This window comes from Stigmatopora argus, chromosome 6 (assembly GCF_051989625.1).
Source record: "Stigmatopora argus isolate UIUO_Sarg chromosome 6, RoL_Sarg_1.0, whole genome shotgun sequence".
NCBI lineage: Eukaryota > Metazoa > Chordata > Actinopteri > Syngnathiformes > Syngnathidae > Stigmatopora > Stigmatopora argus.
In genome coordinates, this window is record NC_135392.1 from 4,940,693 (window position 1) to 4,961,496 (window position 20,804).

Here is a 20,804-nt window from a genome sequence, read left to right on the forward strand (position 1 = left end):
AAGCCTTACTATACTATGACTTTTTCTAGAAAAAAAGCATTACTGTCATTTTTTCTAGAAAAAAAAGCCTTACTATACTGTGACGTTTTTAAGAAAAAAAGCCTTACTATACTATGTCGTTTCTTACGAAAAAAAGCCTTACTATACTATGTTGTTTTTAGAAAAAAAAGCCTTACTATACTATGTCGTTTTTTACGAAAAAAAGCCTTACTATACTATGACGTTTTTTAAGAAAAAAAAGCCTTACTATACTATGTTGTTTTTTACAAAAAAAAGCCTCACTATACTGTTGTTTTTTTTTTACAAAAAAGCCATTCTATACTATGTCGTTTTTTTACGAAAAAAGCCTTACTATACTATGTCGTGTATTAAGAAAACAAGCCTTACTATACTGTCGTTTTTTAGGAAAAAAAAGCCTTACTATACTGTCTTTTTTCTAGAAAAAAAGCCTTACTATACTATGTCGTTTTTAAGAAAAAAAAGCCTTACTATACTATGTCTTTTTTCTAGAAAAAAAGCCTTACTATACTATGTGGTTTTTTACGAAAAAAAAGCCTTACTATACTATGTCGTTTTTTACGAAAAAAAAGCCTTACTATACTATGTCGTTTTTTTACGAAAAAAAAGCCTTACTATACTATGTCGTTTTTTACGAAAAAAAAGCCTTACTATACTATGTCGTTTTTTACGAAAAAAAAGCCTTACTATACTATGTCGTTTTTTACGAAAAAAAAGCCTTACTATACTATGTCGTTTTTTACGGAAAAAAGCCTTACTATACTATGTCGTTTTTTACGGAAAAAAAGCCTTACTATACTATGTCGTTTCTTACGAAAAAAAGCCTTACTATACTATGTTGTTTTTAGAAAAAAAGCCTTACTATACTATGTCTTTTTTCTAGAAAAAAAGCCTTACTATACTATGTCGTTTTTTACGAAAAAAAAGCCTTACTATACTATGACGTTTTTTACGAAAAAAAAACCTTACTATACTATGTTGTTTTTTACCAAAAAAAGCCTCACTATACTGTCTTTTTTTCTAGAAAAAAAGCCTTAATATACATGGTATTATTACGGCCTGGTGATTGAGTGGTTAGTGCGTTGTCCTCACCGTGGGGGTCCTGGGTTCAAATCCAGTTTTTTTTTTCGTAAAAAATGAGATAGTATAGTAAGGCTTTTTTTTTAAAACGACATAGTATAGCAGGCCCAGGGAGAACATGCACTCGCCACAAAAATGAAACAACCTGGATTTGAACCCAGGACCCCCACTGTGAGGACAACACACTAACCACTCAGCCACCAGGCCATAGTAATACTATGTATATTAAGGCTTTTTTTCTTTAAAAATTGACCATGTATATGAAGGCATTTGAAAAATAACAGGGCTATGTATACTAAGGCATTAAAAATGACCAAGTCTAGTAGGCATTTTATAAATAAAAAGAAAGAAAATCAACTATGTATATAGTAAGGCACTTTAAAAATTAGGACGAAGTACAGTAAGGTAGTATTTAAAAACAAGACTTACTATAGTAAGGAATTTTAAAAAGAAACAACTTACTGTAGAGCAATCAAAAAAAACAACCGCATATTGTAAAACATTCTTTGAAAGTGACCAATGCAACTTAAAAAAAAACAAAAGAATAACAGTCCTACATTAATAAAAAATAAAAGCGCATCAACGACGATCCCCATCTTTCCATCCCATAAAACGGCCAACCGGAACGGGCGCAAAAGTAGGAAAAAGTGGTCATGACCTTCTTGAGCATTTAGCGTGCGTGGTTTATCCGCTGAGGAGGAGGGCGGTGATTTGCTGCGGCACCGTGTACACCAGCATCCCCAGGAAGAGCGACAAAAGAGCCAGGAGGACCAAACTCACAATGAACTTCTTGAACCTCTTCCAGATGAGGAAGACGAAGGTCTTCATGGGGTTGACGAACCACGTGAAGCTGGTGTTGGGCCGGCTGTCGGCAAACACCACACAACAATGTCAGACGCGTGACGACGGCGGGCGCGCAACAACGTGACTCACTTTGGTTTGTCCAGAGCTTCGGGTTCCTTGCGGCCCCGCCCCACCGGCGTGTCGTCAGCTTGCTCCAGAGACAGCAAATGGAGCTCCGCCTCCACTTTGCCCTAAACGCGCACATGCAAAAAGACAAATGTCAACGACACAAACAAAAAGAAAATCAAAGTTATCACGCTGAACGATAAGAAACTAAATTATGAAAAAAAGAATTTAAAAAAAACATTAAAAAGAAAAAACTATGAACAAAAAATGTATTCAGATTAAAGCAATGTGTAAACATGCCGAAATGATCAAATTCATCCCCCAAAAAATGAACGTCATTACATTTTAGGGTTAAATTGAATTTTTGTGTGTGTTTGTGTTTAAGATAATTGAAGAACGAATAAAGGGATCATGATCAATTTTGCGGAATATCTCTGGAATATGAAACGGAAAAACCGCATTAAATTCGACTCAAGAGGTCAAAGGTCACCGGGGCAAATTGAATTTGGTTGCGTTCCTTTGGTTGGCAAATGTTAGCTTTTGGGAAAATAGCAAATTCACTCTAAACAACGACAAAAAATTAATTAACTTTGATTTTTCTTCTTCAAACTAAAATTACAAATTGACTTTTGAGTTACACACATTTCAGTATTTGGAATAAAACTTCATATTATAAAAGTTAAAAATATCAAATTTGAATTAAAAACAAAATACTTTTTTAAAGCCCTATATGTTATCATTTTGGTTTAATGACTATTACTTTAATAATGACAGCGCTCTAACAGACTATAATTACAAAATGTGATATATTTTTTTATAAAGCCTTTCAATTCAAAAAAAAATGCGGCCTATGCTCAGTAGGGCGTCAAATTACGCGGAACACAAAGAAAAATGGCGACCATGAGCAGGTGGACGTTGCCGGCGTTGTCGGTGAACTGGACGTCCTCTTGCTTCAAGCGCGACCACTTGTCTTTCCCCTTGGGCTTGCTCGCCGTCTTTTTCTTCTTCTTCTTCTTGTCCCTGTTTTGTGCGGCCTCGCGCTCGTAGTCTCGCGCCGTTTTGAGTCGGGTGAGGGGCCACCAGCCCTTCAACTTTTTGGAGCGGAAGATGGACCCCCGCGGTCCGGCGCGCTCCTTGGCCATCTGCACCGTGCACTGGTCCGCCGACTTGGCGCCGCGCACCATGTCGCTCAGGCGCAGCTCGATGGAACCTTGGGACGCAACAACAGCAAAAAAGTGAAGCCGTACCTCGACTATTGTTTGGAATGTCGAAGATATAAACTTTCCCCCCCAGAAAAGCCAGTCTTTTGGGCCGCCAACTCACCGAGGAAGTCGTTAGCCGAGACGCGGTCGTAGTCCCAAATCTGCAGCGTGAGGATGGCGGGCTGGCGAAATTCTGACTCCTCCAGCGAGAAAAACGACTCTTTGCGCTTGTACACCACTTCTTTCTAAAAATGAATTGGTTTTGGATTATTGATCAAAATCATTCATATAAGAAAATTGATGTTTTTCAATAGGCCAATGTTGGCGTTAGCTCAGTTTTCCCAATGATCAATTTGGTGTGATTACAGATTGCCCAACCAGTATTTATGGCACCAAAAGATCAGCGACCAATCGACCGCACACGGCCCAAACAGCCCAACCTTGATTTCAACCAGTATTTATAAGCCCCAAAGGACTTTTTTTTGTGCTAAAATGGCCAAGTTGGATCGATCCTAGAGTTTATTTGATCAATTTAGGAAAGTGATCACAATTTGCCCAGCCTTGATTTCAACCAATATATGTTATACGTTATACCTCTGTGGGTAAGTAGTCAAAGCGGAAGACGAATCTCCAGTTGAAATTTCCTTCTCCGGTGAGCGAGCTGAAGTGGACGTCAGTCTCCTGTTTGTCCCCTTCCATGCCACGAATCCAGCTGCAAACGAAGAAGAAAAAAAAAAGACTCGGCGCTCAGGATCGGACCGGCGGGAGTCGACCCGGGCGCAACGCTGACCCTTTCACGTAGATATCGGACGACGGGTCGCCGGTGAAGGGGTTGACGTCCTCCAAGAAGACGTCGTCCGTGTTCCAGATGATGACGCGCAGCTCGTGCCTGATGCCGACAAAATTGACGTCACCCGCAATCGGTTTAGGAATGGCGACAGAGTGCTAAAAAAGTACTTGGAGTTGAAATATTAACATATTTAATGGGTCGATTAATGATACACTGTAATTGGACACCAAACGGTGATCATACATACGCCAGTGCTTCAACAATGAATCAATTAAATTGAGTCATTTGATCATAAAAAGATTCACATTTGCCACTCTGACGATTCATATTGTAATGCTTTGTTTTGAAAGTCTTATTGTTTTGGGAGGAGACACTGCTCTCTGTTGGCAACAGTCAATATAACTCATCTAAAACTCTAAGGCAGGGGTGTCAGACTCGGATTGGTTCGCGGGCCGCTTTAACGTCAACTTGATTTCACGAGGGCCGGACCATTTTAGATATAATATTTAGATTTTTTTAAAATAAATTGATTAAAAGAACTGGATGAAAAGCCCTGAATATTCAGTTTTTTTATAGACCAAAAACAATGTTTATTTTAGCTTTTTTCTATATATATATATTTTTAGATTTTACAAAATGATTTTTGAACTAAAAACACATAAAAAAATTGATTAAAAAATTACAATTATTGATTTAAAAGGGGGAAAATCAAGAAATTTAATATACATCTATACTCTTCATTTTAATTTGATCCTAAAACAGAAAGTCGGCACTCATGATTTACTTTCCCGGGCCACACAAAATAATGCGGCGGGCCAGATTTGGCCCCTGGGCCGCCACTTTGACACATGTGCTCTAAGGGCAACATAAGGCTGGAAGTTTTTGTTCGAGCTAATAACTTTGTTTGTGCATTTGTAATTTAGTTCGGAAGGAATATTTAGCATTTTTTGCGGAAATATGTCTTTGAATGGGAAAAAGGCATTAGCATTTAAGCTAGCAGACTTTTGATATGCAAGTTAGCTTTAATTTGATTGACTACATTTAAACCACAGTTGTTTTGAAAGGTGTGTTGTGTGTTTGTGTTAAAGCTTTACAAAAATAAATTAATTAATTCATAGCAAAAAGTGCTCTTTTCATATAATTATTATTTTTTTAAATTTCATTTTTGGTGCTCCCGTGATTTGGATGGGAAGAAAAGGTTTGGAGATGCGGACTCACCGAACGGGCAATCTGGGCTTGATGTCCACGGGGGGCGGCGCCGGGACATCCGTGGGGAAAATGTCCACCCACATGTGGAGGTAGCCCTGCGCGAGTGAACGAGCGAGGGCAGCCGGTGACGGTTACAGGGACAGGTCGCCCAGACGCACCTACCTGCGGGAGTCCGGGTTTGTCCTGGTTGACCAGCGGGCGGATCTCCACGTGCTCAGGGACTAGCGCCATGGCCCCAGGGAGGAACTCACTCATGTCACCCCAACGGCGCAGCACGCTGACGGCGGCGTGCTCTTCCGCCTCCTCCGCTTCCTCCTCCGAACGTTTGTTCTTCTTCCAAAGTTCTGTAGAGAGCCCCGCCATTAAAAAACGTCAAACAAGTTTTGTTTTCCAAGTTGATTTTTTAGGAAGGAAACAATTTGTTCCCTACTTTGTTATTTGTTATTATTAGTGGTATTTTGCCATATTTTTTGGACTATAAGGTGCACCTGAGTATAAATAGCACTAGCTAAAGAATGGACCATAAAAGGGAAAAAAATAATGAAATGAAAAAATTTGACACCAGTGCACGAGTATGTTATCATTTTTTTTCTTCTTAAAACTGCAATTAAAGAAAATGACAATATATTCTCCAAATTCTCTTTCAAAAATGATTTCTAAAATAAAGAATGCTTTTGGTTTAAATATATATTACCCAAAAATGTTTAATTTCTTTAAAATACATATTTAGAATTTATTTTTGTTTTTTTAAATACAAAAATGATTCTCCAAAATTTAAAAAAATATACAAATATATATTTGGGCAGCTTCCAACGGCAAAGAATTAACGTCCGTACCTTCTGGGACGGCGTCCGGTGGAATCTTAAAGATCTTGTTGAGGACTTTAACCTCGGTCATTCGATATTCGGGCGGCGGGACTCCGTTGGTCTTGCAAAGCTCGGACAGGATGACGGAGGGCTTTTTGGTGTCACGCCACGCGTTGTAACCCGTCCTGTGGGCACACGGCGCAAATGACCACTTTTGACAAACCCGCGTTCCCGTCTGTGTCTTTTCAAAAGTGTTATAAAAGAAGAAGAGGTCTAACAAGAGGGATTAAAAAATGATCGTCGCTCGGTGAATTCCAGGTCCAACGGCCCTCAAACGTTTGTCAAAGTTGAAATTGATAGAATAGATACGGATTGATAGAATAGAAAATTACTGACGCGTCGTAGTAGAGGGCCAATCCGCAGGTGGCGCGGTGGCGGCTGTAGAATCGGTTCTCCAGGTCCACCCGGGTTTCGCCAATGACATCATCGGCGCCCAATATGTCGTGATCCATCACTCTGATCACAACCTCCGTCTCCAGGGGGAACGACACCGTCAGTTCAAAGACCCTGAAAAAAAAGGAAAAACATTTCTTGGTTTTAACCCAATTCCCGTTGATGTATTTTCACGGGGGAAACAAAATAATGTTGAAATACGCACTCTCCGAACATGGGGTTGAGTTGTTTGGGTACGTAACGGTCCTTGGTGTCTTGATACTGCGCGCCGATTCGGACCACCAGGTATGGGTCGGATTTGCCGTTGGGGTCGCTGGGAGCCAGATTGGTAGCCTGCCAGACCACAGAATTTGACAAAAAAACATGCCACTTTTTTTCCCTAGCAACTCTACTCCATACCTGTCAACCTCGGCCAATTGCTCCCCTTATTAATGATTGCAATTCTCCTTATTAAGCGATAAAAAAACATACAAATGCAACGTGGCACATATTTACTCACATAGGGCACAATTTCCCCAAAAGTGGACATAACGCTCAATCAGTTGGTGCGGCTTTTGCATGAACTAAATTCAAGATTCTGTCGGTGTCGCTGTATGACGCTGACAGCTTGACTGTCTGGGTACAGCAATCCCTCGATTATCGCGGTTAATGTAGACCACACATGGCCACGATACACGAAAAACCGCGAAGTAGGGTCACCTCAATTTAAAAAATAATAATAATGCTACATTTTTATCAGTGGCTTCTGCTTGCGAATTTTAGCGTGGATTTTCACATTTTTATTAACTTCAAAAAAAAATCAATTAACAAAAATAATTTCCCCCAGAAAAAAACGCAATGTACTGAAGCCGTGATATTTGAGGGATTACTGTACATTGCCTAATGACGTGCAATATATTTATATAGTGAAAAATTGGAAGTGACTGACGCATTAGCAACATTAGCAATCAACCAAGACGTTTGCGTCTGCTACCAGTCACTGACACGATCCAGATTAGAGCCGAAATGAGTCGGTTTTACAAAAAAAAATAAAAAAATATATTTTTTCCCATACAAAGTTTTCTATACGGCGTACACAATTTAAAAAGATCAAAAAACGTATAAAATACGGGAAAAACGTATACTTTGACAGGTATGCTACTTGTTTTGTTTTTGTTTGAACACTATAAATAAACTGGCGTCTACCTTGACCACATAAATCCGAACCAGCAATTTAAGCGCCGAGTTCTGCGGGATCCCTTTGGTGATCTGGCACTTGAAGTCGTCTTCGTCGTCCGAATCCACCGGGTAGACCAGGAAGGAACCCTGAGGAGAAAAAATGGAGATGTTAAAAAGGACGCTAGCTAGGAAGGAGACGGGAGGGATGGGACGGAGAACCTTGTATTTTCCCATCAGACGCTCCTCTTCTTCCTCGGCGTCCTCGCTGATGGCCTGGCCTTTGTACACCGGGAAGATCTTTAGCCAGTCCTGAAATTGATGGAATTCCGACTCCAAGTCGCCCGCGTACAACTAAACGCCAGAAAAGCAGAAAAAAAATCAACGTCTTCGCTGGTAGCCCGAGGGCAAAATGACTGTTTTAAATCAAAATGGCTGACTTCCTGTCCAAATGAGAACATCATTTCATTTCTATTGTTGAAACTGTTTTTTTGGGAAATAGATGATTTTTATTTTATTTTCTAAGCATCGTGTCCAAGCCAAAATCTAATCAAAATGGCCGACTTCCTGTCCAATTGAGAACACGCATCCCTGGACTTTTTTGTGAAATATTGTCTGATTTTTTCCTAACTTTCTCAGCAGCACCTGTAAAATGGGTCTTTCGAACCAAAATGGCCGACGTCCTGTTCCATTTACTTCTAATTACATTTTGGTTGGCGGTCTGAGTTTGTTTTGTGTTTTTTTTTACAGTCAAGGCGCCGCTTCTGAGTGCCAAATGCTTGTTTCATTTCAAAATGGCTGATTTTCTGTTCCATTTTGAACATTCATCTTAACTCTTGCTTCCTGTGTCTCGTTATATTCTTCAAATCCTGACCTTGAGCGTGGCGATCTTCTTCCGCTTGGGAGTTTCCACCTGCACCACCACGTCGTTTTCATCTTCAATGGTCATTTTCCCTCGCCCTCATACAGAAAATGATTGATTTTACAATCCAATCTATTTTCCCGGACAAGTTTAGCATCGTTCGAGAGCCCACTTGTGTCACGATCTCTTTCCTCTTCCTTCTTCTTCCTCTCCAGCTCTTCGGCCGCCTGAAGACATAAGAAAAAAAAAAGCCCATCTGTACATGAATTGCATCATTAGTATGGATCGGTTCAGATATTAAAAAGGCGTGAACCTGTTTTTCTAGCTCTTCCAGGGAAGCGTAGTACTTGGACCACCAGTCCAGTTCCTCATTTTCTGGCACGTCCTCCTCCAGCTCCTCGTCGTCGTCGAGAAGTTTCTTGAAAGGTGCCTGTGTACAAAAAAAAGCTATGAACAAGAAATGATAAAAATATTAATAGTAGGTTGGGCAAAACGTACAGTGATCAGCTTGATAGCAGATTTAGGGATCAATGATTCGTCGATTGACAAGTTGCCCAGTTTGATCTTTCTCATGGATTTTAGGACAGTGGTCCGAGAAAAAGCCACAAAGTTACTCCATCCTGGAGACATATGCAAAGGAAAGTTTTTTTTTCCATTTGATCGTACCAAAGTACACCAACAAAATGTGCACAAATCATGATTATTTATGTATGATGGCATCATGAGAAGTTGTATTGACCACATAATTACGGAAATACCCTCATTATGGTCTTTATTTGAGGTATAATTAAAAATAGATCAACATTAGCACAAAAAAACCATACTTTTTGGTATTTTTTCATATTATGAGGGTATGTTCATCAAAGTATGATAACATAGCTTGAACACCCTCATTGTGGCCTTTCATTTGAAGATTTTGTTGCAGATGTTTTACCTGGTGTAGAAACACTTATTTGCTGATTTAACAATCAGGTGACGAAATATTCACAAGGTAGTGTCAAATATGTAACGCCCCAAAAGTGGCCTTTTATTTGAGGTATTACTTGATATATTTTGCCACATGAAAATTAATGACACCATCATTGTCAAACCTGCGGCCCGTGGGCAAACTCTGGCCCGTAATTGGAAGGCAGTTATTTTCAGAAGGTGACGATGTGGATTGGCCGAAACCCTGGCTCTACGATGGAAACCCGGAATACGATACGACACCCCTCCACCCTCACCTGATTTATGCTCCTCCTCATCCTCCTCTGGTTCTTCGCTCAACTCGGGAGGCGCAAAGTCCATGAGACTCTGGACCACGTGGGTCCCCACCAGCACCTGGCGGCCGAACGCTCGGCGCTCCATCACGAACAGCGTCAAGGGGGGATGGAGGTAAGACTGCTCCGGCAGCTTCTGATTGGCGGAAAGGAAAAGCAAAGAAAGCTAAGGGGCGAAAGCTTGTGTGGCTTTTCCAACCCTGAATTTCCAAAATGGCCGTTTGGCCCTACCCACCAAGTGGAGAAAGCGGACCACCTCCTTAAAGTTGGCGTGGGTCTTGTAGCTTTCCATCTCCTCCGACTCCAACAAACGGCCGGCGCACTCCACCCTCACTAGGGGGCGCTCCACTTCAAACAGCTGCACGCGCTTCAGCTCGCGCAAACCCCAAAACAGCACCTGCCAACATTTTTACAAGTCATGTATACATAAATACTTACCGTATTTTCTCGCATATTGACTGCTTCCGTACCATTAAAATTGCCTCAAAAATTGTTGAATTTTACAATTTCTCGCATATAAGCCGCCCCCTATTCAACCCATCAGTAGTTATTTAATAGTAGTATTTCAACTACAAAAAAATGAGCGTTCAAAATACCTCAATTCTAAAATTTCTGAGGACAGGTCGGACCCCCTCCGGGATGTCGTAGCAACGGCGGATTTGCGAGTAGGTCAGCTCCTGAGGGTCCACGCTGGCAGGAAGGGTGGGCTAGCGGGAGAACGGCCCGAATTATGGGTCATAAAAAAATTAGTAAAAGATTATTTTCATCATCGACTAATCAGCCATTGATTTTGCCTAATAACAGTCTAACACTAATCCCAATTCTTGTTTTTGTTTGAATATTTTTCAATAAATTAAACTCAAAAGGATATTGACCATTCCTAATTTTGTTCATTTTATGAATTAGGAAAAATCATTTTGACAAAAATATAAGAAAATTAGAATGTTATTAAGTATTAATTTTTTTTGTTAAAATAAGATAAAATCTTTTTGAAAACAATCAATCAATAAAAAGAATATTTACATATTTTATTTAAAACATTATGTTAAATAAGTCATATAAGATATATATATTTACTCTTCACTTTTTTATCATTTAAAAAAACAATAAAAAATTACTTATTTTTTCTTTAGAAAAATCATTTAAAAAAACAATAAACCAATCCAATCAAAAAGAACATTAACATTTGTTATTTGAAATGTCTTTTAAATGAATAAAGCTCCAATTGACCATTTTGATATTATAGTTAAGAAAGTCAATCTTATAAAAAAAGACTGTTTGGTGGCTCAATATTGGGAATTTTGCCCATTTTTAGCTCCACAATATCTCAAAACGGGTGTCCACTCGTTCCATAATCAATTATCCCGCTTAAAACGAGTCTGGTGGTCACCTCGCCGAACCCCGAGTAGTCCAACTCGATGAGCTCGAAGGCGGCCAGCAGCTCCCCCGCCGCCGCCCTGCCCAGGTTGATGTCGTAGAAACGCAGATACGGCTTCTGGTAGAGCGCCTCGGCTGCTTTCAAGTCCGGTTCGGCGTACGCTCGCCCCAGCGGTTTAGGGCTGCCCTGCCGTCGGGAGTGGCGCCCGCCGACGTCATTCTCCGTGGCGTGCGCCGCCAGAGGCCGGCCGGCGGACTTACCACGGCGTCGTAGTCGAAGATGTGGATGATGACCAGTGGGGGGTCGTGGCGAAGGTCTTCCATGGTTCCCTCCAGCAGGACGCGGTCGAACACCAGACACTCGGACCACGACGGCGAAAGAGTGTCCGGGGACACCTCGAGCGCGCAAACAAGATCATGACAGGGTTAAATATGAATAAAAATGAATAAAATCCCACCACTCTTAAATGGATTGGTCGTCTACCCGCGATGAACTCATTGCATTTGCAATGCCAGAAGCATAAAAAAAGGTAATTGCCCTTACTAACGTGCGCTGAGGGCGGCCATGTTGGTAGGGGCAATGTTACCATCAACGTCAATGCGTTCAACATTAAAATGAAGTCATAACTAGCTTCTTTCCCAAATGGATTTCAAACAGATTGATTCAACAAGGTCATAAAATCATCTATTTATAAAGTAGTGTATTTTGCTGTTTAATATACCCCCCATTTAATATACCCGGGTATATTAAACCGCAGGGATATATTAAATGGCACACAAACGGGAAGGTACGATCCACTACGCACTCTTTATGCCGTGACAGGGTGCATCAACGTTTTGCAGACTAAAACTACTTAGTGCTCAGGTTAAAACTACTTACTGTTGAATAAAGTCCAACTTGGGATTTTAATGAACTTAAGTATCTATAATTATGCCCTAGTGAACACCATACATCTTGCCAAAAAAGCTGAGTTGCCATTTAATGTACCCGGGTGTATTAAACGCAGGGGTATATTAAATGGTGCACAAACGGGAGACTCAAAAAAGCAAAAATCCTGTCATATACCCGGGTATATTAAATGGCAAAATATGGTAGCTGCCATTGAGTCATTAAATCAAAACAGAGTATTTCCACATGATATTAATAAATCAGGGAATCTCTCCTGACCTAAATTTGACCTCCGACTCAAGCCGCCATTTTATTCCTGCGCTAAACTTCCGATTTGATGGAATACCTACCCTGGTCACCTGACACTGGGTGGAGAAGAGCACCTTGGCGAAGGGGTCCGATAAGCCGTCGGCGTCGGCCGCCATGATGCCCCGAGCTTGGTAGAGGTGACACCGCAGCTGGAAGTAGCGACTGTCTGCCAACGTCACGATCGGCCGTCAAAACCAAAAGTCGGATGGCGAGATACCTCGGTTGGACTCACCTTGGCAGCACAAACTGACGGGCATCTTGCGGAGCTCCGTGGCCACCGCCTCCGCTTGCTCCGATTCCTCGTAGATGGGCAGGAACTCATCCGGTAGCGAGGTGATGGCCTGTTTACTGTGCTTGGCCTGGCCCAGCCAGAGATACACCTCCAGTTTGGCGAAGATCTCGCTGGTGGACCCACCTGGGGACTACAAGACAGACAGATTGGCTGAAGTCTAGGCGGGGAATTGTGGAGATGTTCCAAAAAAAATTCTTACTTGATTTCACGTGGATCGGACCATTTTCGATATAATATTTAGATTTTTTTAATAAATGGATTAAAAGAACTGGATTAAAAGTCCTGAATATTCAGTTTTTTATAGATCTAAAACAATGTTTATTTTAGCTTTTTAAATATATTTTTAGATTTTACAAAAAGATTTTTGAACTAAAAACACAGAAAAAAATTGGTTGAAAAACAACAATTATTGTAGCGGGGAAAATCAGGAAATGTAATATACATCTATACTCTTTATTTTAATTTGATCCTAAAACAGAAAGTCGACACTCATGACTTACTTTCCCGGGCCACACAAAATGATGCGGCGGGCCAGATTTGACCCCCGGGCCGCCACTTTGACACGTGTTCTAATACAAGCTGACCTACAGAACACCCACATGACATACCTTCATGTAGAGCGTGGTGACCCGGCCGCAGTCCCGCCCCCTCTGGTCCTCCACCAATGAGAAGATGACAGAGTGGGCGGGGATCCTGACGTAGGCCAATCGTTTCCTACCACTCAGCAACCACAGGAAGGCATCCGGGATGGTACTCTGGGGCTGCTCGCGGGTGACAAATGGGATGTCAAAGTGCCTTCAAACTACATATTTGATAGCATTGAGGTCATCCTATGAATGTATGAACGTATGAATGTAATACTGTACCTCATTGGCCAAGTGTCGAAGTTTTCTTAGGATTTTCCTCACATCCATGAGCCGCTTTTTGAGCGTCCGCCTGGTGATCCTCAGCCTGGCCCTCATGGCCTTTCTGGCTACGATTACCTTGACGTGATGACAACGCATGGGAAGAAATTAGCGGCTCGATGTACTTTGTGCCACATACATTTTCAACAGTGTTCCACAAAAATGAGCGCCTCACCAAATTCTTCTTGATGAAGTCTTTCCTGCGCGCGTCCAGGTTGTTGGGGCGAAACTGAACACGCCTGTCGGAGAACATTCGGAACTGTCTGAAATTTTTGCAAAAAGGCGCGTTAAGGGAGTCGGTGTTTTGATATCAACGGTTTGGGATTGAAGTCGCTAACGGCGGTGGCTAACTTGCAGGAAGTGACCAACTCCAGCAGCACGTGAACCAGACGCTCCCTCACGTTGCTGCGAGGTCGCCGCCCGAGACGCTCCACTTCGTCCAGTCCGATCTCCTTGAAGGCGGGACGGCGAGATCGGCGTGCGTTATCGAAAACCGAGCCCGGCGTGATCTCACCAGCCTGTCGGCCATCTTGCTGAGCCAGTTGGCTTGGTGGAGACGAAAGCTGTGGTTTTCAAATTGACTCCAAATGAACAAACACGGCTTGTGCTTCTCCACGGGGGGCTGCAGGGGGATGCACTGGAACGACCTGAGACGGGGGCCGAGATTCAGGTGAGACGGGGTCCCGTTCAAAATGGATTGGACGACTCGCGACGTCGTAGGCAGCCGTTGTGTTAAAAAAAAGGATGCGAGCGAGTCCTTACCTGTCATACTCGGTAGGTTGGGGTCTCAGAGGGTTGGAGAGGGATCTGATTTCAGGTTCCGGACTTAAGAGCGGGGCCTCCTCCTCCAACTCCTGGAGAATTGGAGCCTCCTCGCTGAGATCCTCCCGGCTTTGGCTCAACTCTTCCCGGCTTTGACGAAGATCCTCCTGGCTTTGATTCTTCTTGGAGCTCCTGGCTTTCACCGCCTTGCCACGATTTCCTAGCGGGATTGACAATTAGGAGTGTTGCTGTTTTGACACGGCCATGGCGGATTAAAGCACTTTGCTTCACCGTGTAACTGGTTAACAAACATTTAATGCGTTGCAAGATGATTTTAGGAGATGTAAAACGACAAAATAAGGGTTCATGCTAGCAATCACGTTTATTTTGGCCAGGATTTTACAATCAATGGAGCCTTAAATGGAAATTCTAACTTTACAGAGATGCACTTTTATTTCATACATATGTATATATAGGATATAAGTTAAAAAAAACTAATATTTTTTTTAACTATTGCCATGTTTTAAAGACCAAAAGAAATTTGTTTATTAGCTATTTTTGAACTCTGCCGTCTATTGTACATGTATAACTGTGACCAAAATGACACGCATTTCGACAATAAAACACTTAACATGACACAATTAGATGTTTAAATGTCTAATTCGTCGAATTTATATGTCATTTTAGTCGATGGAATTAAGCTAACTAATATAACAAAAGTTCGCTAGCTAAAATGTTATAAAATGCCAACGTTTTTTACAATTTACAATTCCCTAAACAAATCGTTTAACAAACAGACCCCCCACACACACCAAAAATAAATATATATACTTACTAAACTAAATTCAGAATACATAAAGATATCAGCTCAAACAAAAACTTGCCTAAAGTCGATTTTAACAGGGAGCAGCTGGATTCAACCATTTTTGATTAGCTATGTCGTACTAACTGTTGCCACCAGAGGGCAGTGTTTCCTCTACTCTGATTAAACGAATCCTCAAACTGTCAACATTGAATTTGAAGCTTTATTTTCCTCATCAAATGACTCGGTTTAATCGATTAATTGTTGCCGTACTAACCACAACATTGCTGTTCTTTTTACCTATGGAAAGTTCAAAGGTCAGTGGCCTGCTACCGACAGAAGGGTCCATCATGGTGACCTCAAACAAAGAAGCTAAAAGGAGAAAGTCTTCTCTTTCTCCCAGGAAGCCCTGCGCAAAAAAATGAACCCGTAATATTTGCGGTGTACCTCAGAGGTCTGTTCTCAGTCCACTTTGACAATGTCATTTTATTTATTTATTTTTTAGTAAAACTGGATTTGACCGACCTCAGGCAGAGGGTGAATGTCCTCCACATCCACGGTCACAGTCTCCGGCACCTCCACTCCCGCCTCACCAGACTGGTCGCCAGATTGGCTAGAAGCTACGTCCACCAAAGTAACCGTTTTTCAGCATTAGTCACGACCAATCGTAGAAGGGATGGTATGAACAGGCCTACTTACCTTCGTTCTTCTCCTTGCTTCCTCGCTTCTTCAGTCCCAACCTGCTTAGCGTTCCTTTCAACTTCAACAGAAAAAGACAGGGACCATTCAGACCAGTCCGAGCAGTCCAGGAGACCCGTGCCTTGCCAGATGCTAGTACCAAGGCCAGCGGGGCCGTAATGGAGTCGGCGGCGGAGGGCGAGGAGTAAATCTCCACAGAAAGGGCCAGGAGGATTCGACCCCGATAGAAGATTCCTTCTCCGAGTCCTTGGTTCAAAGCCTGCAAGAGACCATCAGTCTGGATTTGTTTGGGTCTGGTTTAAAAATGTAGCGGTCTGTTCTTAGAAATTCTAGAAGCCAGCACCTGGTGAACGTCTCCCAGAGTGGAGTTCTGAGGGGAACCGTATAGATTGATCCAGCAGGGTCCGAAGGTGGGGTTGAAACCTGCGGACAGTTCATTCTGAAGACTTCTCGAGGAGTTCAAGGATGGTGATAAAGGTTTTGGTTCTGGTTGTACCATTCCTGGTAGGGTCCGAAATCTGCCGTAAGTCCAGGAAATGCGTGGCCAGGGCCACGTTCCTCATCTTGGTGTTATCCAGGACCTGGACTCTGATCCTCTGGGCCAGAGGCGGAAACTGTTCGATGAAGGAGATCTCCTCATTCCAAACCGGACAGCTGGTGGCGCTAGCGACGGACGTTTCCCCCTAAAAGGGACCGGTCCGTGTCGAACCCGAGGTTCTAGTCCCGAACGGGGCAACAGCGGCAGGTGTACCTGTTGTCCGGCGAAGGTAACCTGGACGTAAGGATCGATGAAGACCTTTCGGTCCGTGACTTTGGAGATTTTGGCCATCAAGCCCGCGTCCATGGTGGGCAGCCCCTCGGCCTCGTAGAGCCGCACCCGGAATCGAGCCCACGGACGTTCGGAGGGCATGCCGCGAGGTAACATCAGATTCCTGCCAAGAACGTATTTTTCTCAACGTATTTGGTCTTCAAAAGACCCCTAAAACGCAACCCAACGGACCTCTCGATGTCCTCGTTGGTGTTGGACGTGGAAGGCGGCAGGCTGGGGGCGTTGATGGCCTCGCCCTTCATCAGAACACCCAGGGTCGCTTTTACGTAGCCCTTGGCCCCGGACCGGGTGTCGGCCGGGTCGGTGAGCGGCGCCCACTTTTGGTAAAAGCGGTGATCTGCAAAGAAGTGGGCGGTCATTCGGCAGGGCGCCGCGTCCATTCGACAGTACCTGGCTGGCGGAAGATGGTGGAGATGTCGATCTTGAAGGTTCCGATGTGGGTGGTCAGAAAGGCCAAAGTGCGGCGGTGGTACACCTGCAAAGATGGAAGGCTTGTCGTCCTTTCCCACGAAAGACCAATCCGATCTACGACAAAGGACCAACTCACCTTGATCTCGATAACTTTGTCAAAGAGGATTTCCGGAGTCTCGTGGAACTCAAACTGGAAGTTCTAGAATGGGAATTCAACATGAGTCTGGTGGGGTTTGTTTTTATGCATTTCGTAGCCTTTAAAAACAACTTTTGGTTTGGGACCCTAATTCTGTTCTTGCTCCTCCTCATTTCCTTACCTCAACCCACTCTTACCCTGTTCTACACTTATACTCACCATACCCTAGCCAATCATGAACTTTCCCCACGCCACTTCATTCCAACTCCTACACCCCTACCTTACCAAACGGCTTACATGCGCACAAGACTTGCTATACTCTTTTTCACCAGTAGATGTTGGCAAATTAGCATTTACTATTTGTTGGTTATTTTCTGTTTTGCAGTAAGAAAACAACCATTACTGGATAAATTAATTCGTTATGATATTGACCCTAATAATGTGCTTTTGATTCATACAGTATCTCAGAAATAACACGTGCGATGATTTTTCTTAAGCTTTTTCCTTCAAAGTAACACATTTGTACTCCCTACTAAAACCATGAATATGGAGGTGAAAATTGGGAATCAGGCGGCGGCTTATACGCGAGAAATTGAAAAATTAAACGATTTTAAGGCAATTTTAGGGCTTTGGCTTATACACGGGGGTGGCTTATATGAGAGAAAATACGGTACGTACTGCACTTTAGCCAACCGTTAGCCAACCGTTAGCTAGCCGACCTTGGCTCAAGTCCAGCCCTCTTCAACTCAGTTCATTTGGCACTTTGATTTCTGGTATATGTTGTTGTGTGATTGCCTTCACGTACTTCATTGTAAAAAGGAAAACTGGTGGACTTCTGCGTGGTGGTGTGCTTCTTCTGCTCCCCTACTCGGATGAACACGGCCGGGTTGATGTTGACGCCCGCCAGTTGCTGAGCTTCCACGATGTTGACGTTGACCTGCAATCACCCGGTCGGATTGGTCGATCCTCGCGGTCCAGACCCTGAGGTTCCCAGACCGCGGCAGCTCCGACACCACCCACTCGCGGTGAGGTCACCTGGAAACTTTGAACTCTGGGCATGGCCGCCACGACGTGCCTGGACAGTGGCCTGGAACGACTACACAGGCGCAAAATGTAGCCTCGAAGACGGACTCCGGCGCCCAGCGAGCAGACCTCATCAGAGGAGTGAAGATGACTTCGCACATCTCCAAGTCCAGCTGGTCGTCGGAGTCGCTGTCGGAGTCTTCCTCGGAGTCGTGGTCGGCGCCGCCTCGTTCCCGGATGAGGTTACGCCCCATTTGTCGAGCCTCCCTCTCCAGTTCCCTCTCGAAACGGCTCGAGGTCTCGGGACTTCCGCGAAAGACGAAGGGGTGCTTTGTATACCAATGGCCGTCGCGACCATGCGATCGAAACGTTCTCACCTCTCGTCGTCTTGGAAGGCTTCATTGAAGGAACCCGATCTGACGAAGACAGAGTGGCCAGATGATCGGACGACTGACGGCAAAACTCGCTGCAACGAGTGACTTGACAACCAATCGACGACGGCATATTTTTTTTTTTTTTTTTTTTTAAATTGCCTTCTTACTGGTCGCCATCGTCCACTCTGACAAAGTCCTGACTCTCCCAACCTCCTGCGGCGCCCTCCACTGGATGGTAGCGGATGTCCAACTCCACATAGATCTACACACACAAGATGCCATCGTGAAGCCGTTAATAGGAAAGTGACATCTCCCAGTGCAAACGGAGTGGACGCCCAGGACGCAGAGTGGGCGGGGCCAAGCGTCCGACTCACATCCGTGAGGAGATGTTTGCCGTCGGTGAGCGGTTCCCGTAACAGGAGCCTCCCCGAGGTGACAATGTGCTCCAGGCCCAGCACCAGTTTGCCCAGTAGCCTGCAAAGGACATTGGTAACACCTATTGGCCACGCCCATTGGCCAGGCAGTCATTGGCCTACCTCTTTCCCTCACTCACCTGTTGGAGAAGACTTTGCTAAAGTTGTAAACTCGGAGGCTCAGCACTTCATGTTGGATCACTTTGCCGTAGTGGGGCCAGCGGAAAGACTGTCACGGGTCATACGCACATTATATCACATTTATTATGACATTATATAGTATATCTATATCAGCTTAGATATGTTACCACCTGAAAACTTTGAATAAAGTTGTTTGATTTAGGCTGTTTAACATCAACAAAATATAACGTGTGTATTTTATATCAATTTTATATATACACACACTATAATACATACACTATAAATATATACTGGGTAAATTAATAGAAAACGAATATTGAAATGACGAAAATAACATTAATAATCACGAAATATTCACCCTAAAAATGCAGTTATTTTCGCATTAGAAAACAATTATTTGACTTAAAATGTCTCCATTAAAACAAATTGTTTTTCTTTTGTATAAATACACTTGAGAGAGATATCAATTTCAGTCCAAAATAATTAAAAGTTTAGGATTTGATTGAGAAATCTAGATTTAACGAACCAACGTTGTTCATTTCCAGTGAAGATGGATTGGACGTCTGGTCAGTGATTAGCCAGCCGTGTGAAATTAGGTAAACTTGAAGCACGTGTGTATTCAAGGAGTGGCTTGCACGTACGGATGCGTCCGTGTGTGCGTGCGTGCGTGCGTGCGTGCGTGCGTGTGTGTGTGTGTGTGTGTGTGTGTGTGTGTGTGTGTGTGTGTGTGTGTGTGTGTGTGTGTGTGTGTTTGTGTAGCAAGGGTGGCTAATCGTTTCTGTTAAAAGGGTTCCCCCCCAAAAAATAAAATAAAAATAAAAAACAAGCGCACAAATAAACGAGATGTTCTCAAACGCACCACCACGATGGGGCCCCACCTCGTTATAGAAAGCCACGCCCTCGCTGAGCACCACTCGGGTCTTCTGGGTGAATCCTGAATGAAAAAAAGGTTCTCAATCAACTCAAATTTGGGGCATTTTTTTTTGCCTTAATGATAATGAATTCAAGAATGTATGAATGTAGTCCGGTGTACAAAATAAAGACAATATTGCCATATTGGCCATGTGGATTTGGACCCAATTAATGTCATTATAATCCTGGTCCATTTTTTTGGACAAATATTTTCATATAAAAATGCCCCAAACATTTCAGTGTAAATTTAAATGTTATAAAGTACTTTTTTAATTTGTTAAAAAATGCTATCAGCAAAAGAGGATTAAAAAAGTTAAATATAGCACATTTGCAATGTTAAATTTGGAAATACATTGAAATTTTACCCCAAAAATGGTTTATCTAGGAGATTTGCTTGTAAAATCATTTAAAAAAAATACTTTCCAATAAATAGATATGAATTGAGGTAAAATATGAATTTTAAAAAAACAGGGCAAGTGTCATTTTGAAAATTTTGTTTTACCATTGGGATTTATTTTTTTATAGTGTGTATGATGTTGGATTTTTAAAATTATTTTTATATATATCTTGAATAAAACAGCTGTTGAGGCCTACAGACGTCCAAAGAAGGCGAGCAACCAACCTCTGAAGGAAAGATGAATCACACGTTGGGCTTGTCCAGGCAAGTTGGTGACCTTCCTGACATTGACGCTGATGGACATGACCGGCCGTCTCTAGCGAGATGCAAACACTATCTTAGGGACTCGGTCTTGGGTCCCGTTGGGTCCCGTTTAGTCCCGTTCCACGT

General features: G+C 42.9%; 2 protein-coding genes across 3 annotated transcripts; both read right to left on the bottom strand.

The window, feature by feature from the left end:
• Positions 1–1,313: 1,313 nt before the first annotated feature.
• Positions 1,314–18,602, bottom strand: fer1l4 (fer-1 like family member 4). Of its 2 annotated transcripts, XM_077604071.1 has the most exons (44): positions 18,555–18,602; positions 18,307–18,483; positions 18,190–18,250; positions 17,960–18,091; positions 17,155–17,217; positions 16,998–17,082; positions 16,779–16,944; positions 16,530–16,710; positions 16,275–16,461; positions 16,122–16,201; positions 15,918–16,037; positions 15,779–15,839; positions 15,605–15,699; positions 15,380–15,488; positions 14,278–14,497; positions 14,030–14,162; positions 13,867–13,967; positions 13,691–13,778; positions 13,477–13,593; positions 13,219–13,371; positions 12,551–12,740; positions 12,360–12,484; positions 11,382–11,516; positions 11,134–11,307; positions 10,340–10,450; positions 9,979–10,140; positions 9,708–9,879; positions 8,983–9,104; positions 8,798–8,914; positions 8,657–8,711; positions 8,497–8,582; positions 7,845–7,976; positions 7,653–7,772; positions 6,673–6,800; positions 6,411–6,581; positions 6,045–6,199; positions 5,371–5,552; positions 5,218–5,303; positions 4,000–4,098; positions 3,804–3,921; positions 3,331–3,454; positions 2,907–3,217; positions 2,032–2,132; positions 1,314–1,963 (listed from the first exon to the last, which is right to left on the bottom strand). In XM_077604071.1, exons 2-44 carry the CDS (start codon positions 18,429–18,431, stop codon positions 1,783–1,785), a joined length of 5,634 nt encoding a protein of 1,877 aa, XP_077460197.1. In that variant the 5' UTR covers positions 18,432–18,483; positions 18,555–18,602; the 3' UTR covers positions 1,314–1,782. The 2 variants fall into 2 exon arrangements, 1 of the variants encoding a protein (XP_077460197.1); XR_013300791.1 differs by lacking the exons at positions 1,314–1,963; positions 2,032–2,132; positions 2,907–3,217 and having other exon boundaries at positions 3,333–3,454; positions 5,367–5,552.
• Positions 18,551–20,790, bottom strand: LOC144075185 (fer-1-like protein 4). The gene is made up of 6 exons (XM_077601996.1): positions 20,640–20,790; positions 19,984–20,039; positions 19,105–19,193; positions 18,926–19,025; positions 18,719–18,813; positions 18,551–18,593 (listed from the first exon to the last, which is right to left on the bottom strand). The coding sequence occupies exons 1-6, from the start codon at positions 20,716–20,718 to the stop codon at positions 18,551–18,553; spliced, it is 462 nt and encodes a 153-aa protein (XP_077458122.1). The 5' UTR covers positions 20,719–20,790.
• Positions 20,791–20,804: the final 14 nt, after the last annotated feature.

Bases quoted from the DNA above. Each gene is read 5' to 3' on its own strand.
- fer1l4 (XM_077604071.1), bottom strand. From the start codon at position 18,431: ATGGGGCGTAACCTCATCCGGGAACGAGGCGGCGCCGACCACGACTCC. The intron at 16,711-16,778 runs GTCCGTTGGGTT...CGTTCTTGGCAG, and splicing joins ACCAACGAGGACATCGAGAG to GAATCTGATGTTACCTCGCG. The intron at 9,880-9,978 runs GTGGGTAGGGCC...TCCGCCAATCAG, and splicing joins TGGTCCGCTTTCTCCACTTG to AAGCTGCCGGAGCAGTCTTA.
- LOC144075185 (XM_077601996.1), bottom strand. From the start codon at position 20,718: ATGTCCATCAGCGTCAATGTCAGGAAGGTCACCAACTTGCCTGGACAA. The intron at 20,040-20,639 runs GTTGGTTGCTCG...TTTTTCATTCAG, and splicing joins GATTCATCTTTCCTTCAGAG to GATTCACCCAGAAGACCCGA. The intron at 18,814-18,925 runs GTGAGTCGGACG...TTGTGTGTGTAG, and splicing joins GCAAACATCTCCTCACGGAT to ATCTATGTGGAGTTGGACAT.